Below are 27,407 nucleotides of genomic sequence, written 5' to 3' on the forward strand. Positions count from 1 at the left end.
GTATTTTCCGGTTTATATGTGGATTTTTCTTCAACCACCCAGGGGTCTCTTTAGCAGGAAGTGTGTCCTGTAAACTGTGGGTGTTTTGTTTTGCATGGCGCATTGCTGCCATCTGTTGGACTTTTAGGGAACTGCTTGACTTTTATGTTATTTATCAGTACGGTTGTTTGCTAGCGGTAGAGCAGATGAACACACACGTCTGTTATGAACGCCGCATTCCAGGTCGAGTTCTTCGAAGCAATGCCTGTAAGTAGCAGCTTTTACTTCAAAACGAGCCTTTATGTTAACATATGAGAAATTAATATGTTAAAAGTTACATTCCCTCAATGGAATATATACTAGTCAGTCCCAGTGACCGTTTCACTCATGGGTTTTGCCCAGTGCTTTCTGGGTAAAAATCAATCAAGAAACGCAGTCCCACCCCCCGTCAACAATCTCCGGCCCCCCACCAGAGAAGGGAAAAGTTATTTGGCCCTCACAGGAAAAAGTTTGGGGACCACTGCTGTTGAGCCTTCCAGATCAACAGTATTCAGTTATTCCAAGTGGACTGCGACCAACACTCAGGAAAAACAATGTATGTCAGAAGGAGCAGGACAATGTATGTAAGTGAATGCAGATTGGTGTACAAACTGTGGACTGGTTAACAGCTGTCAGCCATCCTATCTGCCTCAGGAGTTTACTGCGGTGTTCGTCACCATTGTTTACATTCCGCTGGGTGCTAAACGCAACAAAACTTCGAAGGAGCTGTATGACACCGTTGGCTCAATGCAGATGACGCACCCAGAGGTGTTTTACATGAGCTGGGGGACTTTAACCACGTGAAACTGGCGGACACTCTGCCCAGTTTTTACCGCCATGTCATCCATCTTACACTCTGGACTGTGTGTACACACCAACATTCAAGGTGCGTACAGAGCTCTTCCTCACCCTCATCTAGGCCTCTCCGACCACATCTCTGGTGCCAGCATATTGTCCGCTGATTAGACGAACGAATAAGACAGTCACTGTGTGGCCCAGAGCCTTTGTACTCCAGGACTGTTTTCAGCCCACAGATTGGCAGATCTTCTCAGAGGCAGCTACTTATGAGGGAGAGGTGGACCTGGAGGAATACACCTCTGTTCTTGGCTTCATCTCCAACTGTGCTGATAATGTCACAGAAACCTGCTACCCAAACCAGAAACCCTGGCTGAATGCTGGGGTGAGAGCTCTGCTGAAAGCCAGGGATGCTGCGTACAGGACAGGCGAGGCCTTGCCACCCCTGTTGCCACCCCAGCTAGCGACAATGAATTAAATAAATATTTATGGCAAATCGGACATTAAGTGCATACAACTCTTTTTTCCGACAACATTGAATGCAACACAATGTAACCTTTCACCAACTGCTATGTAGTGGGAAGTGAGAGAGAAGGACAGAGCAAGAGGCAGCATTGATGGATATATATATATATATATATATATATATATATATATATATATATATATATATATATATATATATATATATATATATATTCAGTGGTGGAGAAAGTACTCAAAAAATGTACATAAGTAAAAGTAAAAAAAAAAGTACTGGCTTTTATAAATACTATTAAAAGTAAAAGTACTTGCTGAATGCATTACCTAATCACTAATACAATATCATTAAGTGAACCGATCATATTTAATTTTAATACATTAGAAATGTGCCATTTTAATGAACAATTCCACAGATAAAGCATGTTTTTATTATGTTTACTCTCTGTAACATAGTTTAGACTTAGATATGTGATTCTATGCATCATAATTTCAGGTATGGAAACATCTTGTCTCCTGTCCTAACATGAACTTCATTTTTTTTTTTGCCACTAGTGGCTTTTATTTTTAAAGAAATCCAACAGAAAGGGGATGGAAAGAAGGTGGGTGGAGGAGGACATAGAAATGAGGAGCCAGTAGCAGAGTTGTAGTCAAGACCACCTACTCAAGACCAAGTCAAGACCAGCACCCCGCGCTACGTGACACAAAATAATTAAGTTTTACCTAGCAAAATTGCTTCTCAGATTGATCTGAAAGATCCACATTCCCATAAAACACCTAGATATTAAATACTTACAGCTGAAATCAATTTAATCAGTAAAGAGCCGTCCAGAAGAATCGGATCGTTCCTGAATGTCATATAAATGTAGACTTTGGTCACAGCGTTGTCCCATATATGCGACACCTCAGTCAACACCTCCACACAATAATTCAGCGCATGAGTGACAACTTTTTTTCATCGCAGATGCAACATGTGTCTCAGTACAGCTAGCTTTGCTAGCATCACGTCCACAGATCTTACCTTTCTTTAAGCTTTCCTTCCACGTGACGCTAAAAGTTGGACGAAGTCCCCACCGTCTGTGAAAGCGAAGCGCTGCTTATTTTACATGTCGCCATATCTGTGATTTATGCAGCACTATTAGATTACTGACGATTAGACAGACATCTTCTCCCGCTCAGAAGAAACCACTGCGCATGTCTGGAGCTCCGCGTGCGAGTAAAGGGGGAGGCAATGGGTGACAACAGACACTAAGTCACGTTATTGCTCGGATTTTACAGCGCCACCTTAAGAACCTGAACGTCACATTTAATGTAGTGAAGTAGAAAGTACAGATACTTGCTGTAAAATGTAGTGAAGTAAAAGTAGAAAGTATCCATTATTAAATCTACTTAAGTAAAGTATAAATACACGAAAATTGTACTTAAGTACAGTACTTCCCACCACTGTATATATTACTGGACTGGACATTACGTGATTTATCGTAAGTCACACATGCGCCATTGCTGTCCATTGAGTCAGGAATATCGGTGTGGTCAGGAAAATACGAGAATCACGCAAAGAATAAGAACAACGGACACGATGTTTAGCAGTTAATTCAACCGTTTTAACTTAAATAAAAGATTGAAAAAGTGAGCAGTGGGTCAGTTATTCTAACCTAACTGTTGCTGGCCTGGTATTGACTTTGATAACCTTAGCATGTGCTGCGCAGTTCGGTGTGTTTTGGTTCCATTAGCACTAAACATTCCGCCTACCAAGTCATCAGTAAAGCAGCTGTTTAAATCAGCTAATCAACCACCACGGAGTTCAGGCGAAAACTTATTAATAATCACAATATAGACATTAAGCCTGACAACATAATGTAACAGACTGGATGTTCTGTTTTAGTGTGTTTGCTACTTTTTTGTGTGGGAAATGTTTGTTTTTTGGTGTTGATTCCCCTGATCGGTAATCTCTGCTCTACCTGCTGTTGTTTGTCGGTTGCCATGGCAACAGGTCGTGCTTAATACCGACGTACAGAGTGAGAAAAGGCGGAATAGAAGTTGTTGGAGCTATTTTTTATTTATTTATTTATCCATTTGAATTTTGTTACCGTTGGATTCACTCCTCCCGTTCCACTAGGGGGCTCTATAGTAGCTTTATATTGATACGTGGATTAATGTGTAGAAAAAGAAAACGAACGGCGGACTAGTGTACTTAGGTTGCCTAGCAACCACACTAACAAACCGAACCTGCCATTTATTCACATCTTACCAATCTTACCAATGTTCATGAGTGTTGCCCAATGTGGTGAGTTATATATTAATACTGTAAAGCTGTGTTTAAGTTTGTGTCCTTTTGAATATCGCAATATTAAGTATTGACGTTTTTGTTTTTTTATACGTTATTTACAGTTTAACTGGCATGTCGGCGTAAAGCACTCGGCAATAAAAAAAGAACAGTTACCACTTCAACGGCTACCTTATGTTCTTAAGTTACTTTATTCTTAAATTTCTATTTTTTTTTTATTATTTAGAGTTTATTATTTAGAGGTTGATAATTGTTGATTTTATTCTTTATTTTATTGTTTTTCTTATTTATTTTCTAAATTTAGACAGGAAGTAATGTGGGTGGTGAAGGACCAGCAGCCATTTGGGTTTGGGGCCGATGGTTTTTACCAGAGCAAGAGAGGTAGCATGAGAACAAATGAAAGTTTGATCTCTGTAATTGTTTGGTGAAAGAGGAAAATAAATCACCCAGCACAATCAATAAGTTTGAACATTAAACCTTATTTTGCCTGTGTATAGAAACATGGCCTGTGTGCCTTAGTAGTGGCTTGGTGGAACTTTTGGGAGATGTTTGGCTTGGCAAACAATCAGGAGTGGTTGTGTCTGGTCAGCCCGGAGACCAAGAGGACTCACTACAAAGCAGCAAAAGCAGGCCAGGAGACCAAGAGGACTCGTTAAGAACCCTCGAGGTCAGCCCGGAGACCAAGAGGACTCGCCACAAAGCAACAGAAGCAGGCCGGGAGACCAACAGGACTCGTTATGAACCCAAGAGGTCAGCTCGGAGACCAACAGGATTCATTATGAATGCTAGAGGTCAGCCCGTAGACCAAGTGGACTCGTTATGAACCCAAGAGGTCAGCTCGTAGACCAACAGGATTCATTATGAATGCTAGAGGTCAGCCCGGAGACCAAGTGGACTCGCTACAAAGCAGCAGAAGCAGGCCGGGAGACCAACATGACTCGTTATGAACCCTAGAGGTGAGCCCGGAGACCAAGAGGACTCGTTATGAACCCAACAGATTAGCCCGGAGACCAACAGGATTCATTATGAACCCAAGAGGTCAGCCCGGCGACCAAATGGACTCGATAGAAAGCAGCAGAAGCAGGCCAGGAGACCAAGAGGACTTGTTAAGAACCCTCGAGGTCAGCCTGGAGACCAAGAGGACTAGCTACAAAGCAGCGGAAACAGGCCGGGAGACCAAGAGGACTCATTATGAACCCTAGAGGTCAGCCAGGAGACCAAGAGGACTCGTTATGAACCCAAGAGGTTAGCCCGGAGACCAACAGGATTCATTATGAATGCTAGAAGTCAGCCCGGAGACCAAGTGGACTCGTTATGAACCCAAGAGGTCAGCCCGGAGACCAAGAGGACTCGCCACAAAGCAGCAGAAGCAGGCCAGGAGACCAAGAGGACTCATTAAGAACCCTCGAGGTCAGCCCGGAGACCAAGAGGACTCGCCACAAAGCAGAAGCAGGCCGGGAGACCAACAGGACTCGTTATGAACCCAAGAGGTCAGCCCGGAGACCAAATGGACTCGCTAGAAAGCAGCAGAAGCAGGCCAGGAGACCAAGAGGACTCGTTAAGAACCCTCGAGGTCAGCCCTGAGACCAAGAGGACTCGCCACAAAGCAGCAGAAGCAGGCCGGGAGACCAACAGGACTCGTTATGAACTCTACAGGTGAGCCCGGAGACCAAGAGGACTCGTTATGAACCCAAGAGGTTAGCGCGGAGACCAACAGGATTCATTATGAACTCAAGAGGTCAGCCCGGAGACCAAGTGGACTCGTTATGAACCCAAGAGGTTAGCCCGGAGACCAACAGGATTCATTATGAATGATAGAGGTCAGCCCGGAGACCAAGTGGACTCGCTACAAAGCAGCAAAAGCAGGCCAGGAGACCAAGAGGACTCGTTAAGAACCCTCGAGGTCAGCCCGGAGACCAAGAGTACTCGCCACAAAGCAACAGAAGCAGGCCGGGAGACCAACAGGACTCGTTATGAACCCAAGAGGTCAGCTCGGAGACCAAATGGACTCGCTAGAAAGCAGCAGAAGCAGGCCAGGAGACCAAGAGGACTCGTTAAGAACCCTCGAGGTCAGCCCGGAGACCAAGAGGACTCGCCACAAAGCAGAAGAAGCAGGCCGGGAGACCAACAGGACTCGTTATGAACCCTAGAGGTGAGCCCGGAGACCAAGAGGACTCGTTATGAACCCAAGAGGTTAGCCCGGAGACCAACAGGATTCATTATGAATGCTAGAGGTCAGCCCGGAGACCAAGTGGACTCGTTATGAACCCAAGAGGTCAGCCCGGAGACCAACAGGATTCATTATGAATGCTAGAGGTCAGCCCGGAGACCAAGTGGACTCGCTACAAAGCAGCAGAAGCAGGCCAGGAGACCAAGAGGACTCATTAAGAACCCTCGAGGCCAGCCCGGAGACCAAGAGGACTCGCCACAAAGCAGCAGAAGCAGGCCGGGAGACCAACAGGACTCGTTATGATCCCTAGAGATGAGTCCGGAGACCAAGAGGACACGTTATGAACCCAAGAGGTTAGCCTGGAGACCAACAGGATTTATTATGAATGCTAGAGGTCAGCCCGTAGACCAAGTGGACTCGTTATGAACCCAAGAGGTCAGCTCGGAGACCAGGATTCATTATGAATGCTAGAGGTCAGCCCGGAGACCAAGTGGACTCGCTACAAAGCAGCAGAAGCAGGCCGGGAGACCAACATGATTCGTTATGAACCCTAGAGGTCAGCCCAGAGACCAAGAGGACTCGTTATGAACCCAAGAGGTCAGCCCGGAGACCAAATGAACTTGCTAGAATGCAGCAGAAGCAGGCCAGGAGAGGACTCATTAAGAACCCTCGAGGTCAGCCCGGAGACCAAGAGGACTCGCCACAAAGCAGAAGCAGGCCGGGAGACCAACAGGACTCGTTATGAACCCAAGAGGTCAGCCCGGAGACCAAATGGACTCGCTAGAAAGCAGCAGAAGCAGGCCAGGAGACCAAGAGGACTCGTTATGAACCCAAGAGGTTAGCGCGGAGACCAACAGGATTCATTATGAACTCAAGAGGTCAGCCCGGAGACCAAGTGGACTCGTTATGAACCCAAGAGGTTAGCCCGGAGACAAACAGGATTCATTATGAATGATAGAGGTCAGCCCGGAGACCAAGTGGACTCGCTACAAAGCAGCAAAAGCAGGCCAGGAGACCAAGAGGACTCGTTAAGAACCCTCGAGGTCAGCCCGGAGACCAAGAGTACTCGCCACAAAGCAACAGAAGCAGGCCGGGAGACCAACAGGACTCGTTATGAACCCAAGAGGTCAGCTCGGAGACCAAATGGACTCGCTAGAAAGCAGCAGAAGCAGGCCAGGAGACCAAGAGGACTCGTTAAGAACCCTCGAGGTCAACCCGGAGACCAAGAGGACTCGCCACAAAGCAGAAGAAGCAGGCCGGGAGACCAACAGGACTCGTTATGAACCCTAGAGGTGAGCCCGGAGACCAAGAGGACTCGTTATGAACCCAAGAGGTTAGCCCGGAGACCAACAGGATTCATTATGAATGCTAGAGGTCAGCCCGGAGACCAAGTGGACTCGTCATGAACCCAAGAGGTCAGCCCGGAGACCAACAGGATTCATTATGAATGCTAGAGGTCAGCCCGGAGACCAAGTGGACTCGCTACAAAGCAGCAGAAGCAGGCCAGGAGACCAAGAGGACTCATTAAGAACCCTCGAGGCCAGCCCGGAGACCAAGAGGACTCGCCACAAAGCAGCAGAAGCAGGCCGGGAGACCAACAGGACTCGTTATGATCCCTAGAGATGAGTCCGGAGACCAAGAGGACACGTTATGAACCCAAGAGGTTAGCCTGGAGACCAACAGGATTCATTATGAATGCTAGAGGTCAGCCCGTAGACCAAGTGGACTCGTTATGAACCCAAGAGGTCAGCTCGGAGACCAGGATTCATTATGAATGCTAGAGGTCAGCCCGGAGACCAAGTGGACTCGCTACAAAGCAGCAGAAGCAGGCCGGGAGACCAACATGATTCGTTATGAACCCTAGAGGTCAGCCCAGAGACCAAGAGGACTCGTTATGAACCCAAGAGGTCAGCCCGGAGACCAAATGGACTTGCTAGAAAGCAGCAGAAGCAGGCCAGGAGACCAAGAGGACTCGTTAAGAACCCTCGAGGTCAGCCCTGAGACCAAGAGGACTCGCCACAAAGCAGCAGAAGCAGGCCGGGAGACCAACAGGACTCGTTATGAACCCAAGAGGTCAGCCCGGAGACCAAGTGGACTCGCTACAAAGCAGCAAAAGCAGGCCAGGAGACCAAGAGGACTCGTTAAGAACCCTCGAGGTCAGCCCTGAGACCAAGAGGACTCGCCACAAAGCAGCAGAAGCAGGCCGGGAGACCAACAGGACTCGTTATGAACTCTACAGGTGAGCCCGGAGACCAAGAGGACTCGTTATGAACCCAAGAGGTTAGCGCGGAGACCAACAGGATTCATTATGAACTCAAGAGGTCAGCCCGGAGACCAAGTGGACTCGTTATGAACCCAAGAGGTTAGCCCGGAGACCAACAGGATTCATTATGAATGATAGAGGTCAGCCCGGAGACCAAGTGGACTCGCTACAAAGCAGCAAAAGCAGGCCAGGAGACCAAGAGGACTCGTTAAGAACCCTCGAGGTCAGCCCGGAGACCAAGAGTACTCGCCACAAAGCAACAGAAGCAGGCCGGGAGACCAACAGGACTCGTTATGAACCCAAGAGGTCAGCTCGGAGACCAAATGGACTCGCTAGAAAGCAGCAGAAGCAGGCCAGGAGACCAAGAGGACTCGTTAAGAACCCTCGAGGTCAGCCCGGAGACCAAGAGGACTCGCCACAAAGCAGAAGAAGCAGGCCGGGAGACCAACAGGACTCGTTATGAACCCTAGAGGTGAGCCCGGAGACCAAGAGGACTCGTTATGAACCCAAGAGGTTAGCCCGGAGACCAACAGGATTCATTATGAATGCTAGAGGTCAGCCCGGAGACCAAGTGGACTCGTTATGAACCCAAGAGGTCAGCCCGGAGACCAACAGGATTCATTATGAATGCTAGAGGTCAGCCCGGAGACCAAGTGGACTCGCTACAAAGCAGCAGAAGCAGGCCAGGAGACCAAGAGGACTCATTAAGAACCCTCGAGGCCAGCCCGGAGACCAAGAGGACTCGCCACAAAGCAGCAGAAGCAGGCCGGGAGACCAACAGGACTCGTTATGATCCCTAGAGATGAGTCCGGAGACCAAGAGGACACGTTATGAACCCAAGAGGTTAGCCTGGAGACCAACAGGATTCATTATGAATGCTAGAGGTCAGCCCGTAGACCAAGTGGACTCGTTATGAACCCAAGAGGTCAGCTCGGAGACCAGGATTCATTATGAATGCTAGAGGTCAGCCCGGAGACCAAGTGGACTCGCTACAAAGCAGCAGAAGCAGGCCGGGAGACCAACATGATTCGTTATGAACCCTAGAGGTCAGCCCAGAGACCAAGAGGACTCGTTATGAACCCAAGAGGTCAGCCCGGAGACCAAATGAACTTGCTAGAATGCAGCAGAAGCAGGCCAGGAGAGGACTCATTAAGAACCCTCGAGGTCAGCCCGGAGACCAAGAGGACTCGCCACAAAGCAGAAGCAGGCCGGGAGACCAACAGGACTCGTTATGAACCCAAGAGGTCAGCCCGGAGACCAAATGGACTCGCTAGAAAGCAGCAGAAGCAGGCCAGGAGACCAAGAGGACTCGTTAAGAACCCTCGAGGTCAGCCCTGAGACCAAGAGGACTCGCCACAAAGCAGCAGAAGCAGGCCGGGAGACCAACAGGACTCGTTATGAACTCTACAGGTGAGCCCGGAGACCAAGAGGACTCGTTATGAACCCAAGAGGTTAGCCCGGAGACAAACAGGATTCATTATGAATGATAGAGGTCAGCCCGGAGACCAAGTGGACTCGCTACAAAGCAGCAAAAGCAGGCCAGGAGACCAAGAGGACTCGTTAAGAACCCTCGAGGTCAGCCCGGAGACCAAGAGTACTCGCCACAAAGCAACAGAAGCAGGCCGGGAGACCAACAGGACTCGTTATGAACCCAAGAGGTCAGCTCGGAGACCAAATGGACTCGCTAGAAAGCAGCAGAAGCAGGCCAGGAGACCAAGAGGACTCGTTAAGAACCCTCGAGGTCAACCCGGAGACCAAGAGGACTCGCCACAAAGCAGAAGAAGCAGGCCGGGAGACCAACAGGACTCGTTATGAACCCTAGAGGTGAGCCCGGAGACCAAGAGGACTCGTTATGAACCCAAAAGGTTAGCCCGGAGACCAACAGGATTCATTATGAATGCTAGAGGTCAGCCCGGAGACCAAGTGGACTCGTCATGAACCCAAGAGGTCAGCCCGGAGACCAACAGGATTCATTATGAATGCTAGAGGTCAGCCCGGAGACCAAGTGGACTCGCTACAAAGCAGCAGAAGCAGGCCAGGAGACCAAGAGGACTCATTAAGAACCCTCGAGGCCAGCCCGGAGACCAAGAGGACTCGCCACAAAGCAGCAGAAGCAGGCCGGGAGACCAACAGGACTCGTTATGATCCCTAGAGATGAGTCCGGAGACCAAGAGGACACGTTATGAACCCAAGAGGTTAGCCTGGAGACCAACAGGATTCATTATGAATGCTAGAGGTCAGCCCGTAGACCAAGTGGACTCGTTATGAACCCAAGAGGTCAGCTCGGAGACCAGGATTCATTATGAATGCTAGAGGTCAGCCCGGAGACCAAGTGGACTCGCTACAAAGCAGCAGAAGCAGGCCGGGAGACCAACATGATTCGTTATGAACCCTAGAGGTCAGCCCAGAGACCAAGAGGACTCGTTATGAACCCAAGAGGTTAGCCCGGAGACCAACAGGATTCATTATGAATGCTAGAGGTCAGCCCGGAGACCAAGTGGACTCGCTACAAAGCAGCAAAAGCAGGCCAGGAGACCAAGAGGACTCGTTAAGAACCCTCGAGGTCAGCCCGGAGACCAAGAGGACTCGCCACAAAGCAACAGAAGCAGGCCGGGAGAGCAACAGGACTCGTTATGAACCCAAGAGGTCAGCTCGGAGACCAAATGGACTCGCTAGAAAGCAGCAGAAGCAGGCCAGGAGACCAAGAGGACTCGTTAAGAACCCTCGAGGTCATCCCGGAGACCAAGAGGACTCGCCACAAAGCAGAAGAAGCAGGCCGGGAGACCAACAGGACTCGTTATGAACCCTAGAGGTGAGCCCGGAGACCAAGAGGACTCGTTATGAACCCAAGAGGTTAGCCCGGAGACCAACAGGATTCATTATGAATGCTAGAGGTCAGCCCGGAGACCAAGTGGACTCGTTATGAACCCAAGAGGTCAGCCCGGAGACCAACAGGATTCATTATGAATGCTAGAGTTCAGCCCGGAGACCAAGTGGACTCGCTACAAAGCAGCAGAAGCAGGCCAGGAGACCAAGAGGACTCGCTATGAACCCAAGAGGTCAGCTCGGAGACCAAGAGGACTCGCCACAAAGCAGCAGAAGCAGGCCGGGAGACCAACAGGACTCGTTATGAACCCAAGAGGTCAGCCCGGAGACCAACAGGATTCATTATGAATGCTAGAGGTCAGCCCAGAGACCAAGAGGACTCGCCACAAAGCAACAGAAGCAGGCCAGGAGACCAACAGGACTCGCTATGAACCCAAGAGGTCAGCTCGGAGACCAAATGGACTCGCCACAAAGCAGCAGAAGCAGGCCGGGAGACCAACACGACTCGTTATGAACCCTAGAGGTGAGCCCGGAGACCAAGAGGACTCGTTATGAACCCGACAGGTCAGCCTGGAGACCAACAGGATTCATTATGAATGCTAGAGGTCAGCCCGGAGACCAAGAGGACTCGCCACAAAGCAGCAGAAGCAGGCCGGGAGACCAACAGGACTCGTTATGAACCCTAGAGGTGAGCCCGGAGACCAAGAGGACTCGTTATGAACCCAACAGATTAGCCCGGAGACCAACAGGACTCGTTATGAACCCAAGAGGTCAGCCCGGAGACCAAATGGACTCGCTAGAAAGCAGCAGAAGCAGGCCGGGAGACCAACAGGACTCGTTATGAACCCTAGAGGTGAGCCCGGAGACCAAGAGGACTCGTTATGAACCCAACAGATTAGCCAGGAGACCAAGAGGACTCGTTATGAACCCTAGAGGTGAGCCCGGAGACCAAGAGGACTCGTTATGAACCCAACAGATTAGCCCGGAGACCAACAGGACTCGTTATGAACCCAAGAGGTCAGCCCGGAGACCAAATGGACTCGCTAGAAAGCAGCAGAAGCAGGCCAGGAGACCAAGAGGACTTGTTAAGAATCCTCGAGGTCAGCCCGGAGACCAAGAGGACTCGCCACAAAGCAGCAGAAGCAGGCCGGGAGACCAACAGGACTCGTTATGAACCCAAGAGGTCAGCCCGGAGACCAAATGGACTCGCTAGAAAGCAGCAGAAGCAGGCCAGGAGACCAAGTGGACTCGTTATGAACCCAAGAGGTCAGCCCGGAGACCAACAGGATTCATTATGAATGCTAGAGGTCAGCCCGGAGACCAAATGGACTCGCTAGAAAGCAGCAGAAGCAGGCCAGGAGACCAAGAGGACTCGTTAAGAACCCTCGAGGTCAGCCCGGAGACCAAGAGGACTCGCCACAAAGCAGCAGAAGCAGGCCGGGAGACCAACAGGACTCGTTATGAACCCTAGAGGTGAGCCCGGAGACCAAGAGGACTCGTTATGAACCCAACAGATTAGCCCGGAGACCAACAGGATTCATTATGAATCCAAGAGGTCAGCCCGGCGACCAAATGGACTCGATAGAAAGCAGCAGAAGCAGGCCAGGAGACCAAGAGGACTTGTTAAGAACCCTCGAGGTCAGCCTGGAGACCAAGAGGACTAGCTACAAAGCAGCGGAAACAGGCCGGGAGACCAACAGGACTCATTATGAACCCTAGAGGTCAGCCAGGAGACCAAGAGGACTCGCTAGAAAGCAACAGAAGCAGGCCAGGAGACCAACAGGACTCGTTATGAACCCTAGAAGTCAGCCCGGAGACCAACAGGACTCGTTATGAACCCTAGAAGTCAGCCCGGAGACCAAGAGGACTCGCTAGAAAGCAGCAGAAGCAGGCCGGGAGACCAACGGGACTCTCTATGAATCCCTGGAGGTTCACTTTTTCATTTAGAAGTACCATCTTTCAACCCAATACCTTAGTGTGCCTGTTTGATACATTTTCAGAAGTGTATTGCAGATGCCTCCGATCACACGTCTGACTGGATGTGGGTTCTTCTGTGGCTGGTTTGAAACCGACTGGCTGTCTATGTGGGTTTCCTCATCACATGGCTCCTGGTTTTTCTGTTCCACTAATTCTCTGAACCTTTTGTTCAACTGTTCCACGTCAAGCTCTAAGGTCGTGTTTTTCTCCTCCAAGGCGGTGTTTTTCTCCTCCAGGGTGGCGTTTTCCTCCTTCAGCGTGGTGTTTTCTCTCTCCAAGACAATGGTTTTCTTATACAGAGCCTTCCTTTCCTGCCTCAGGTTGGAGTCTTTCTGGGCATAAATTTTTTTTTCCCCTTCCACGATCAAGTTTTCCCGCTGCAGGGCGGTGTTTTTCTCCTCCAGGGCGGTGTTTTTCTCCTCCAGGGCAGTGTTTTTCTCCTCCAGGGCGGTGTTTTTCTCCTGCAGCGCGGTGTTTTTCTCCTTCAGCGTGGCATTTTCTTTCTCCAAGTCAGTGTCTGTCCTATCCAGAAGAACCCTCCTTTTTTCGTTCCTCACCTGCTCGTAAACAGAGTTTTCCTTCTTCAGGGCGGTGTTTTCCTCCTTCAGGGCGGCGTTTTCTTTCTCCAAGACTGTGGTTTTCTTATCCAGACGAATCCTCCTGTTATGCCTGAGGTCGGAGACTTCCTCGGCATAAGCTTTGTTTTCTCCCTCCAAGATGAAGTTCACCTGCTCGTAGACAGACTTTTCCTTCTTCAGGGCGGTGTTTTTCTGCTCCAAGTTGGTGTTTTTCTCCTCCAGGATGGTGTTTTTCTGCTCCAAGTTGGTATTTTTCTCCTCCAGAGCAGTGTTTTTCTCCTCCAGCACGGCGTTTTCCTCCTTCAGCGCAGCGTTTTCTTTCTCCAAGACAGTGGTTTTCTCATAGAGAACCTTCCTTTCCTGCCTCAGGTCGGAGACTTCCTTCACATTAACTGCGTTTTCACTCTCCAAAAGGCAGTTTACCTGTTCCAACACAGAGTTTTCCTCCTCCAGGCTGGTGTTTTTCTCCTCCAGAGTGTTGGTCTTCGCCGTCAGGTTGATGTTCTCCTGCTCCAAAGCCCTGAATTTCTGCTTCAGGACGGCGATTTCCTTGTCATAGTCCCTGCTTTTCTTCTCCATGGCCATGTTTATCATCTCCAGTCTGGCGTTATCCTCTTCCAAAGTTATGTTCATGTCCACCAGCTTTTTAATTTCTTCATCCCTCTCCTGAACAAGCTTGTCTTTTTCAAATGCTGCTTGTTCTAAGGTCATAACTTCAATTTTTAATTCCTCATTTGCTTTAAAGAGTGCCTGATTATCAAAAGACATCCTGCCAACTTCTTCCATGATCTCGTGGAGCTTCTGTCTCTCTCTCACTAACATCCGTTGTACTCTTTCTTCCTCAGAATCAGAAGTCGAAGTCTTACTACTCTGACTCATCGTTGATACTTTCTCTCTGGAAAAATCGTTTTTAATCTTGTTGGGATAAAATCCTTCTTCTTGCTCTCTAGCGTCTGCAATGGTTATGACCGTAGAATTCAAGAGTGCAGCTTTTTGTGCATCACTCTTTGTGACATCATATTGCGTGATGTCACAAATTGATGTCACTACCTCAGCAGAACAACTAGAAAACTGTTGAAGTTTGAATAAAAACAAACTTTACAGCTGAATGCAGCTTGGTTAAGCTGATGGCCATTGGAGACAGTTCAGCTGGTAAAATATCACCAAAGCTGAAATCCACACTTGGGAGACAGCGGCTCTTGAGGACAATGGACTGGCACAGCAGGATGCCAGGACCAACGGTTAAAAGAAAAGTTTGTGCCCGAAAACAGAAAAAGGGGAAACAGGCGAGCATGTTACCCAACTGGTGCCTAGGAAGCCACCAATTCTGACTCTCTATCTGGCTAATGTCCGCTCACTGGATAAGATATTGGGTTTGTTACATCTCAGCCTGAGAGTTGTTGATAAATATTTAGCACAAGTGTATTTTGGGACTCACAGCTTCGATAAATCTGTATTTCTGACCCATTCTCACATCTTAATTCTTTTTGGCACCTCTTCTGTGAACTCTGATTATTTATTTACTCCGATTTTTAATTGGATTGAAGTAGGTCTGAAACTAATCAAAAGTTTCCTCGGATGTGTTTGAGAACATTGTCTTTTGGGGGGGAAAAAAAGTCTATCTTGACTTCAACTTTTAGATTCATTATTAATCCTTTTATTACAACAAGTAAGCCAATACATCATGCTTATAAACAAGAACCACCCCATGATGTTTCCACTGCTGTTTTTGGGGATAATGTGCAGAACTATTTTTCTAGCAGACATTGTGTTTTTGGTCTCATCTGATTTGACTGCAGTGTAATTCACCGGCATTTTCATATCTGTCCAAACTTTATCGACAAACGCTTTTCCACGCTTTTCTCTCCAGCAAGTTTTCACAGATGCTATTTACTTACTTATTGTTTTCTTGTTGCTTTTTTTTTAGCTTTCCTAAAGTTTTTCTTTGCTCTTGCGATTATTTTTGACTCCTTTCTTAGAAATCTTGAGAGGAGCAGCTTATTCATAATAAATTGATGTTCTTTTGTGTTCCACTGAGTTTTGGCCGAAAGGTGCAGCATTCAGACGTTTAAAAATATATTTTTGTGCAACTATAAAATTGAAGAAGTCTCCATTTCTCCCCATTATGACACGATTCCTGTGCAATAATTCGGTAATGAAAAACCATTTATTGGTCATGAAGTAGGACTAATCGGCTGATTGACTGCTTTTTATGTAATGACAAATTTGAGCAATTTTTCTGGCTCTCTATTCCTTTTTGAAGCTTTATTAATTCATTTTGTCTTTCCACTTTATTACACATCATGTCTAAACTAAATTTGGCTTGTTTACTGTGTGTGTGAGTAAATTTGGGTTTTAATTTAATGCCAATGGCCCCATTAGGAATAGATTTATTCAGAAAATGATGTTTAGTATTTAGTATTTTTGCTTTCCAGTAACTCCTGAATAATCTCCCAGAACAAAGAAAAACATATCTGTGTAGACCAGCAGGCCGAATGTTTGTGGATGTTGTGTTTACCAGGGGAAAAGCAGAGACAAGGTGGGATTTTTCCCAGCCAACTTTGTCCAGCGGGTCCGACCGGGTGAGCGGGTGTGGAAGGTCACCGCTGCTTTCCATGGCAACCGAGACAAAGGCCAGATGACTGTGAAAGAGAATCAGGTGCGCAACCAGGAGATGCACACATTTTTCCTATCTTCTGCATGCACGCACTTGCTCTAGGCATTTTTATTTCTAAGCGGATGCAAATTAATTCAGAAAGTGTTAAAATTATAGAGGACAGCAGTATGTAGCTTGCAGCATCTGCTCAGTTTCCACCCAGGTCCTAAAAGTGTTTTCTCACCCCTGCTCCTATTCTGTGCCCTCCTGTTTTCCCTCCTCTGCAGATCTGCATCGGGAAAAACGAGGAGATTGACGGCTTCCTTCGGCTGACTAGCGGGAAGAAGAGAGGCCTTGTCCCTGTGACATTTCTGCTGGAAATATGATGGCAATATTTCAGATTTCTCCTTGATTTAGCAGCGGAGCTCCCAGGGATGGAGGAAAACTCAGGAGTGTTTAGCCAGCACCTCCCTGACAACCATGCACCCGCCTCCACCCCTCCAAGTATCACTGCTGCATCTTGAGTGGAAAACAGCCTGCAGCTTTGGCTTTTTGGCTGAAGATTAAGACAACCAGGAGCTTCTTTAGAGCTACTTTGCTTGTAGCACAGCTTCACTTTGTGAAGCTTCTTATATTTTCACCAGAGGTATGTAGCAGTTATTTTCAAGAGAATGAGTGTAAAGGTACTCTGGCTACCTCATTAGCCATCTACACTGGCCACTCTCTCACAAAAAAGAGGAAAGGACCTTTTTGTCATGATGTCAAGGCATGTTGCAGTTATTTGTGAAAAGAAAACTTTGGATAATACACTGGATGTGTATTGCTGTTGCTTGTGCAAACCCGTTTTTGGTTGAGTAGAGTGGAGATTAATAATTTTGGTCACAATGTCCAGGTTTTTAATGGTACATAACTCAGATTGTCGAACATAAAATGATCCAGGTATTACTGTGTACTAATGTCTTTTCTGCTCTATCTTGGTCCAATCAAAGTCACAACACATCCTTTTCTCTCTCACGCACTCAAGGGTTTTCCCTGCATCCCAAAACGCTTTTCGGTGATTACAGCATGGCACATTTGCACTCTTCACAGCTTCAATGTGACAAATACTTGCATGCACCTTGGGGAGCTCTTAGTTTGCCCTTCAAAGGTTCTCCCATCCACACGATTTTCCAGAGGGTTTGTATTTTCACTTTCTTCTATGTAGCTCAATGGACCATTAGGATCTGTGTGCTGTTGTTGCATCATAAACATAATTTATCTAAGGCTACGTTCACAATGCAGCCCGAAGTGACTCAAATCTGTTTTTTGGGTTGTTTTGTTTTTTTTTTTTTTTGCCGTGGTCGTTCACACTTCCAAATATAAGCAACCTGTATGTGATGTCCAGTGTGAACTACAGACAGCCTGAAAGTGTCCCGCATGCGCAGTAGAGGGCGCAATAACGTCACACATAGAGAGCCATTTACCAACCGCCATAAAGAAGTGCTCAGTGTTTGCGGCAGTAAACACGGATGCTAACGGTGGAGCATAGCTTGCACATTTGAAGTTGTTGCCCGCCTGAGCCAGCATATGAACAACTTAATCCTTTTTGTCGTCTGCCATTGTTATTTTCCTTCCCGCTCGCGCGTATGGGGACACAGAATAGTGACGTTTGTCGAGTATCAGTGACGTTCAGGTCTGTTGAATGCGACCTGGACGTTCGGTCACATTTGAATCGGAAAGGTTTCGGATATCCAAGTGGCCTGGGTCGCATTCGAAAAGAATCCGACTTGTGTTGTTCAGACCGACATGAAAAGATCAGATACAGGTCGCATTACGGCAGAAACATCCGAAATGGGCCACTTCAGGCTGGAGTGTGGACGCAGCCTATGTGTAACGTCCTGTATTATTGTCATGTCATGCAATAGGAAAGGGCAAACAAACCAGAGCGACTGACTAAAAGCCATATTCAGGTTTCTTGATGGAGAAAAATTACTAAATACTGTCAGTCTTTTCCACAGAGAACTAATTTTCAAATCACCTTATTTATTTAATTTATTGATCTGTCAGAAATTATAAGGCTTGGTTAAACTAAGAGTGTTTGTATATAGCCTTAAAACACTGTATATATATTAGCTCCTGAAAGCACGCTAACACAAAATTTTGCAGCTTTGCAGGAGCCGACTGAGGGCATTAATTTCTCTAACCTGCAAGAGATTCCTGTTTGTCTCATGTATCTGCAGCATGTAATGCATCTCTTTGCTCAATTACCATCTCGCTGTGTCAGCACAAATATTTCAAGATACTATGCACAACGGTTCTAGTCACTCACTTTGTTTTGTTCACAGCTTATTTCCAAAGCAGCTCAATGTGTCTGTGTCATGAAGTAGTTTGGCGAAGATTTAAAATTGGACTTTGAAATCAGCGGTCTTGTGTGTTCACTGTTCTATTTCAATAATCCTCACTGACTAGAACTAGGATTGGCTCAGGATAACGATTACCAGTTCTACCTAACTGCACACCTACCAGGCTCAGCTCTCAGCATGATTGGTCATCATGTGATCCTCAAATAATGCTAATAAAGTTGGATGAACATTCAAGTTGTGTCTTTGGTTATTTAAAAAATAATGGTTGGTTTTTAGTGTTTAGTAAGGATGGAAAATGGGAATTAATGGCGTGTTTTTTGAGGTTTTTCACAGTCACATTATAACCCTAAGCAGTTCATTTGGTTGGTTTCTTACAAATTCATCAAATAAAATCTTATTTGTATAGCACATTTCAGGAACACTGCATTTCAAAAATACAAAGAACACACAGTCAGCAATTGAAACATTACATTCTGCTGTTACACAGCAGATTGTTGATTTATTATTTCACTTATAAATGTTTCAAAAGCAACTGAGCGGTGGGTTTTTAGTCTAGATTTAATTGCACTCAGTGTTTCAACTGTTTTGCAGTTTTCTGGAAGTTTGTTCCAGTTTTGTGGTGCATAGAAGCTGAATGCTGCTTTTCCATGTTTGGTTCTGGGGATGCAGCCCAGAACCAGAAGACCTGATTGATCCGGAAGGTTGCTATGACAACAGCAGATCTTGAATGAATTGTGGTGCTAAGCTGTTCAGTAATTTATCAACTTGAGAGTATTTTAAACTCTATTCTCTGAGCTTTAGAACTGGGCTAATGTGCTCCAACTTCATGGCTTTAGTCAGAACTCCAGCTGCAGCTGTTTGATTTTTTTTATTGATTTTTTTATTTTAGGCAGACCTGAAAGGACACTGTTGTAGTAATTCATGCGACTAAAGATAAACGCATGGATGAATTTCTCTAGATGAGGCTTATAAATTCATGTTAGAATGGCCCAGTCAAAGTCCAGACTTAAATCCACTTCATTATCTGAAAACATTTGAAAACTGATGTTCATAAATGTCTCAAAAGACAATGTTAGCCATAACCATGACAGATAATGTTTTCAGTCACATGTTCATTTCTTCCACTTCATCAACCTCTTAAAAAATGACAAACAATAAAACATAAAATTCTTTGTTTTTCCCCGTTTTTTAGTGTTTCTGAACACACTATAAAATATTCATTCACATTGTGCAGTTTAACCTCATATTCACAAAGTAATTTCACAGCTAATTTCACAAACTGTACTTGAACAGAAATTTTCTCGTCTCGTGACCTCTTTCCTCAAATTTTCTGAGCGCTTCCACTGGAATTGGTAGTGACAAGACTGCTTTTTCCTAATAACCATAAATAACACGATTAACTCCCAAGAAAAATAATTTTCAACAGAGGAGCTACTGGCAGGCCGTGGACTGTAAGCTGGCAAAGAGAGCACCGTGTCTCTCTGTGAGCTTGTGTTTCTCCCTGCTGGGGTGCGAGGAACATTTCTCAAATCATGACCCAGTTCTGTTATCGAAGTGGATCAAATGTGATTTTCATCTCTGCACCGAGGCAGACAGAAATGTGTGCAACTGGCAGTACATCAAGTCAGATGAACGTTAAATAAAATTGCTGATTTTGGCGCTCAAGACGGTGCGCTGCTCCAGAAATGCTGTGCACTTCCTGTACAACCGAGACCTTCGTTTTGCATATACTAAGTGAAATGCCTGAGGAGAAAATCTGAAATTATCATTAATTTTCTCAAACAGCAAAACTGATCAGTTGTGGCTCCTTCCAATCATGCAAACCCCAGAAAAGATCTTAAAACGTGTGAGGTGTCATTTGTAAAGCAATAATTCGGGTTACTTAGCTTTTCACAAGAGAAAAAAATGGGTTTCATTTTTTGGTGTCAGATTTTCACCATGTTATTAATTTATGTCGGTTTCAAATTTAATATTCATTAGCAGGCTACATATTTAGTTTTAAAACTAAGTACAGCCTACAAATATGTAGCTCTAAATAAATAATTAAATTAAATATTAAGTTAACAAACTCGATATTTATCTCCAACCAAAATTAGGTTGTTACAAACTAAATATGCAGCAAAATATACACAATAAATGTAAATATTTAGTTTTGAAACTAAATAATTAGCTCTAAACATTTAGCTTCAAACTAAATTTTTAGCTTCAAACTAAATATTTATCTCCAAACTAAATATGTAGCTAAATATACAAAATAGATGTAAATATTTAGTTTTGAAACTAAATTAGTTTTCTTGGGAGTTAATTGTGCTATTTATGGTTATATAGGAAAGTAAATATTTTGTTTTGAATCTAAATATTTAGCTCTAAACTAAATATGCAGTAAAATCTAAACAATAAATGTAAATATTTTGTTTTGAAACTTAATATTTAGTTCCAAATATTTAGCTTCAAACTAAATATTTAGATCCAAACTAAATATGCAGCTAAATATACACAATAGATGTAAATATTTACTTTTGAAACTAAATTATTTTTTCTTGGGAGTTAATCGTGTTATTTATGGTTATTAGGAAACTAAATATTTAGTTTTCAAACTGAATATTTAGCTCCAAACTAAATGTGCAGTAAGTATTACACAATAAAAGTACATACTTAGTTCTAAAACTAAACATTTAGCTCTAAACATTTAGCTTCAAACTAAATGTTTAGATTAAACTCAATGTAGTTTGCAAGCAAAATATTTAGATAGAAGCTAAACATTTATTTATAAGCTAAACATTTAACTTGCCTCTAGCCAGAAGTGGACAGTGGTGGAGAAAGTACTCAAAAAATGTACTTAAGTAAAAGTACAAATACACAGACAAAAATGTACTCAAGTAAAAGTAAAACTACCACATTAACATTTGTACTTAAATAAAAGTAAAAAAGTACTGGCTTTTAAAAATACTTAAGTATTAAAAGTAAAAGTACTTGCTGAATAATACCTAATCCTTAATACAATATCATTATGTGAACCGATCGTATTTAATTTGAATACAGCAGAAATGTGCCATTTTAATGAACAATGCCACAGAAAAAGCATGTTTTTATTATGTTTACTCTCCGTAACATAGTTTAGACTTAGATATGTAATTATATGCATCATAATTTCAGGGATGGAAACATCTCGTCTCCTGTCCTAACATAATATGAATTTCACTTTTTTGCCACTAGTGGCTTTTATTTTGAAAGAAATCCAACAGAAAGAGGATGGAAAGAAGGTGGGTGGGGGAGGACATGCAACCAGGAGCCAGTAGCAGAGTTGTAGTCAAGACCACCTACCCAAGACCAAGTCAAGACCAGCACCCCGTGCTACGTGACACAAAAAAAATAAGTTTTACCTATCAAAATTGCTTCTCAGATTGATCTGAAAGATCCACATTCCCATAAAACACCTAGACATTAAATACTTAGAGCTTAAATACATTTAATCAGTAAAGATCCGTCCAGAAGAATCATCGGGTCGTTCCTGAATGTCATATCACTATATTGCACTTTGGTCACAGTGTTGTCCCATATCTGCGACATGTCAGTCAACACCTCCACACAATAATTAAGCGCATGGGTGACAACTGTTTTTCATCGCAGATGCAACATGTGTCTCAGTACAGCTAGCTTTGCTAGCATCACGTCCACAGATCTTACTTTTCTTTAAGCTTTCCTTCCAAGTGACGCTAAAAGTTGGACGAAGTCCCCACCGTCTGTGAAAGCGAAGCGCTGCTTATTTTACATGTCGCCATATATTATGATTTATTATATTACTTACGATCAGACAGACATCTTCACCCGCTCAGAGGAAACCACTGCGCATGTCTGGAGCTCCGCGTGCGAGTAAAGGGGGAGGCGATGGGTGACGACAGACACGTAAGTCACGTTATTGCTCGGATTTTACGGCGCCACCTTAAGTCCGTGAACTTCACATGTTAACGGACAAAAAGAGCAACGCGACTTGGATGTAACGAGTAACGCGACACTTTTGTAGAAATGTAGTGAAGTAGAAAGTACAGATACTTACTGTAAAATGTAGTGGAGTAAAAGTAGAAAGTATCCATGTTTAAATTTACTTAAGTAAAGTACAGATACACGAAAATTGTACTTAAGTACAGTAACGAAGTACTTGTACTTCGTTATTTCCCATCACTGAGTTTAATACAAAAATCCTCGTTGGCTCAAGTGCACCGTCTGAGCCACCTGCTTTCCTCCCGCTGCAAGGCGGAGATCAGCTCCTCCACACAATTGCAGCTTTCCTCCCACCGCGCATTTTCTTGAAGTCTCAAAAAAATCACAAAAGTAGCTCCAAAGAAGCTTCTTCTTTTGTATAAGAAAAACAACTCGAGTTAGGTCGCATAGTAACGAAGCACAGCAAATGGCGCCTAGAGGTGGGGCGCTATACCCCTCCCACCGCCAGGAGGCAGCACCGTGCTACAGATCCGACTCTGGAGCCGAGCCGGAGCCGGGCTGCTGAAGTCGAGCCGGTGGAAAAGGGGTATTATATTTTTTATTCACAAACAATTCTATGTTGTTAGTTGGGAGCATACACATGAATAAAACGTAAATACGTCTGTAGTTGGAGGGCCCATTTCCGCCTCCTACTCACGTGACATGACCTTCGAGCTTCAGCCTGTCATGTTATTCACCTTGCTGACGTCAGATGCCTTGGGCCTACGCAACATATGCAGTGACGTGGCTAGATAAGTAAACTGTCCTATGAGGGTCACAGAGGGGTTGTACATATATATATATATATATATATATATATATATATATATATATATATATATATATATATATATATATATATACACACAAATAACAGAGATCTTTTATATATATATATATATATATATATATATATATATATATATATATATATATATATATATATATAAAAGATCTCTGTTATTTGTATTCAGCTTCCTTCCTTCGCCTATTATTATTATTATTATTATTCAACATTTAAGAAATTTGACAAATGAGTTACTTTCTGAGGTTTTCAAACTTTATTGACTCCACAATCTTGAGCGACCTAAACCAGCACAAACCTATGAGGTACAAACATTTACTTACAACAGGACTCTTCAAAAAGCGGGAATACCTCCGTCCTTCGACCTGGTACAGAAAACAAGAAGGTTTTGTACAGGAGTGCCATTGTCCAGCGACGAACTTTTGGAATCGTTACATTTACCAAAAGAAGTTAAGTCATCTTCCACTCAAACGCCCCGTAATGACTTCAGATATGGCAGTATGCCTCTACTGCCACTTCCAGATTTTGCGGAAGTGAGGCCAAGATCGACGCCTAGAAGCTGTTGAGACGCTTGGCTGTTGACGGGTTCAAATTTACACTTAATGAAACTTGAGAAATTGAGGTTTATAGGTAAGGTTTCATACCCAGTTTGGTGGATATGATAGTAATTGATTATGTCAAACACAAACTGATTGGACTACAATTGGATCACAACACATATGTGCCTTAAAGTATAATTGAATTGAATTAATACATAAATTCAAGTCCAACAAAACATTTGATTTGGAACTCAATAACATCCTACAGTACTGCATAAACTTTGTCTCCAATTTTCATATTCTTTTTCACTCCTCTGCCTAAATTGATCGATTTTCTTTTGTCGGTTCAAACTGAACATTGTACTATAGTTATAATTGTATATATATAAATAAATATATGTATGTATGTGTATATATATATATATATATATATAAGATCTCTGTTATTTGTATTCAGCTTCCTTCCTTCGCCTATTATTATTATTATTATTATTCAACATTTAAGAAATTTGACAAATGAGTTACTTTCTGAGATTTTCAAACTTTATTGGAGCCGGGCTGGGACTCCACAATCTTGAGCGACCTAAACCAGCACAAACCTATGAGGTACAAACATTTACTTACAACAGGACTCTTCAAAAAGCGGGAATACCTCCGTCCTTCGACCTGGTACAGAAAACAAGAAGGTTTTGTACAGGAGTGCCATTGTCCAGCGACGAACTTTTGGAATCGTTACATTTACCAAAAGAAGTTAAGTCATCTTCCACTCAAACGCCCCGTAATGACTTCAGATATGGCAGTATGCCTCTACTGCCACTTCCAGATTTTGCGGAAGTGAGGCCAAGATCGACGCCTAGAAGCTGTTGAGACGCTTGGCTGTTGACGGGTTCAAATTTACACTTAATGAAACTTGAGAAATTGAGGTTTATAGGTAAGGTTTCATACCCAGTTTGGTGGATATGATAGTAATTGATTATGTCAAACACAAACTGATTGGACTGCAATTGGATCACAACACATATGTGCCTTAAAGTATAATTGAATTGAATTAATACATAAATTCAAGTCCAACAAAACATTTACCCTAACACAATGACATCCTACAGTACTGCATAAACTTTGTCTCCAATTTTCATATTCTTTTTCACTCCTCTGCCTAAATTGATTGATTTTCTTTTGTCGGTTCAAACTGAACATTGTACTATAGTTATAATTGTATATAAATAAATATACATATATATATATATATATATATATATATATATATATATATATATATATATATATATATATATATATATTGTCAGCTGTTGCCTACCTGTGTGGTGTACGTGTTTTTTCATATGTAATATAATATATTTTTTTAATTTGTTAAAGAGTTGAGTTGTGTGACTCATTGACAAATAATTTTCTGATGTATTATAATGTTCTGTTAGGACACCAGATAAACCGTTTGCTCTGAACATTGATTTATTAAAGTTGAACAATACCAGGGCAGCGCATAATATAATAAAGTCAACACTTTTAGTCCTTAATCAACAACCCTGTCCCTCTCAAAAGTGCCTCAACAGTCTTTGTGTAACCAGAAAATGCCTCCTAACTTAAAGGAACAGTGACAGTACAACAGCACTAATGAACAGTGGACTATTAAAATAAAATCTGGGTAAATGCAAATATTTCATTTGTAAATTAATTATGTACATTTCTAATTATATAACTTGTTTGAAACGGAGGCATTTCTTAATAAATGCAGAAAATATGATTGAAAAATGATCCCCCCATTGTTTTGTTTTTTTTAGCCGATGCTAAATCAACCAAATTATTGCTGTTAATCTTTGGCTGTGCACCTTTACAAGCAGCAAATGTAAAACTGGCTCATTAAATGTGCTACTATCATCACCCACTTCTGTGCATCTTTAAGGCGGAAGCAGAAAATGCATGACAGACTCCCAATCAGCAGGATCCATGATCTCAGCTCAGGGAGCAGAAATATTGCAAAAAATGGAGAGAAAAAAATATATATATCAGCGCTAAAAATAGAATATGATTAAACAGGCAGGCAGGAAGAAAGAAGCACTGTCAGAGGAAAATAAAGCTTATTTATGCCTGCTGACAAAACATTATGGACCCTCTGCATCAAACTTCTGAATAAAAATAATCCCTCATTTTTTTTTAAAGATTGCGTCAGCTGACATTGGTGCTCCAGTCTGTGTACTCGCTTCGCCATAGACAGGAAAATATCCCCGTTCAGCATCACACATAGAGCAGATTTATTAAGTGTACCGAGCTCATATGCTGCGTCTAGGCTTTGGCCTTATCACCGCCGGCAGGTATGCGAAAACTCAGCAGAACCGATTGATGCTCCTCTGTGCTCGGATGTAGAGCTTACAGTTTTTGTCTTGGAAATCAGGTCTGAGAATTGCAACCTGTGCAGAAGCAAACGGCGTCAGATCGTTTCTGAGACGATTCTTCAGATTCTAAACGCTGATATCTTCTCAGTCTAATCAGCAGCTATACATACATTTTAAAGGGTTTTGTCCCTCTGAGTCGAATGTACAATGTGTGAACAGATCGCAAAGCCTGTAAATACAACCTCGAGTGTTTTTCATTTATTTATAGAAAGCTGAGTGGCCAAATTAACCTTTTTTCTGTAGAGTACCTATAAATCATTTGGGCTTTAGAGGGTTTACCTCACTGCAAAAACACAAAATCTTACCAAGTATTTTTGATCTAGTTTCTGGTGCAAATATCTTGGCATACCTTAATAAGACAAGCTAACTGAAAATAAACTTTTCAGCAAGATAAGCGCACTAAAATTGATAAAAAGTACTAGTTCCATTGGCAGGTAAAGTAACTTTTAACATGGGAAAATTGTCTTGTTACAAGTGAAATAATCTGCCAATGGAATATCATCAGTATTAAGAAATTATTTACATAAAACAAGCTTCTATATTTTGCTACAAAGACACTTAAGTTAGTTTTGTCTTATTCTAAGTGTAACAAGACATTTCCAATAGAAACTAGACCAAAAATACTTGGCGAGATTTTGTATTTTTTCAGTTTAGTTAGCAACCTCAGGTAAGTTAAGCTAATTTTATTTATAAAGCACATTTTCAGCAACAAAGCAGTTCAAAGTGCTTTACATTAATTAGAAGGAAATGCAAATAAAAAAAAACAGAACCAGATGAACGAGAAACAAGCGCAGCAAAAGAAAAACTACACTTTAAAATATTCCAGTTGCTCTGGGTTGCTAAGTAGAAAGTCTAAGATAACATAAAGGTATGTTTATTCTTTCTTATTCTTAATTTCTCCTACCACATTTACTAAGAACATTAGCCAGCTGTTTTAAATATTTTTTTTTATTTAACTTTGTAAAAGTCATTCAAGCAAGTATGATATTTTGAGATGCATATTGGTGGTTATGATCCTTGATTGTTTGTGTTTTGGTTTCCTTTTGTATTTTGACCATTTCATTGTTATTTATATTCATTTAGGTCTTGCCGTACTATGTTCAGCTCACTGTGCACTGTGCTCACTGTCCCTGCAAAATTATTGTTCAAACTGTGTTGCCCTACAGCTTCATTCTTCATTCTTTTTTAATTTCTTGTATTACTTTGTTCAGAAATGTCTTGTTAAGATGTATTAGGATTAAGTAGAATTTCACTTATAATATTTTTTTCTGGACCAAGACTTAGATAATGTCAAGATTAAACGAATTTTGGATTAAATTATGTTTTTCTGGTGATGGAC

General features: G+C 43.4%; 2 protein-coding genes across 2 annotated transcripts in view; one reads left to right on the forward strand and one right to left on the reverse strand.

Annotated features, from left to right (window-relative positions):
- The window catches only part of LOC106920901 (SH3 and cysteine-rich domain-containing protein 2-like), a 38,771-nt gene extending 20,205 nt beyond the window's left edge, over positions 1 to 18,566 (forward strand). The window contains exons 10-11 of the mRNA XM_088000855.1: positions 15,916 to 16,053; positions 16,278 to 18,566. Coding sequence (XP_087856981.1) covers positions 15,916 to 16,053; positions 16,278 to 16,376 — 237 coding nt within the window. The 3' untranslated portion in view covers positions 16,377 to 18,566. The remainder of the gene's footprint in view (positions 1 to 15,915; positions 16,054 to 16,277) is intronic.
- On the reverse strand, positions 12,396 to 14,862 carry LOC148153717 (uncharacterized). Its single transcript, XM_088001026.1, has 6 exons — positions 14,859 to 14,862; positions 14,001 to 14,347; positions 13,818 to 13,922; positions 13,245 to 13,733; positions 12,876 to 13,148; positions 12,396 to 12,503 (listed from the first exon to the last, which is right to left on the reverse strand). Exons 1-6 carry the CDS (start codon positions 14,860 to 14,862, stop codon positions 12,396 to 12,398), a joined length of 1,326 nt encoding a protein of 441 aa, XP_087857152.1.
- Positions 18,567 to 27,407: the final 8,841 nt, after the last annotated feature.

The sequence above is a fragment of the Poecilia mexicana genome, unplaced genomic scaffold (assembly GCF_051168715.1).
Source record: "Poecilia mexicana isolate PSO_F unplaced genomic scaffold, ASM5116871v1 scaffold_19, whole genome shotgun sequence".
In the NCBI taxonomy this organism is placed as follows: Eukaryota; Metazoa; Chordata; class Actinopteri; order Cyprinodontiformes; family Poeciliidae; genus Poecilia; species Poecilia mexicana.

What these genes read in the sequence shown, in the direction of transcription:
- LOC148153717 (XM_088001026.1), bottom strand. An exon ending in AAAACTCTGTGTTGGAACAG is followed by an intron (nt 13,734 to 13,817) that starts GTAAACTGCCTT and finishes GTTCTCTATGAG; the next exon opens with AAAACCACTGTCTTGGAGAA. An exon ending in CACAGAAGAACCCACATCCA is followed by an intron (nt 12,504 to 12,875) that starts GTCAGACGTGTG and finishes GCTGCTTTGTAG; the next exon opens with CTAGTCCTCTTGGTCTCCAG.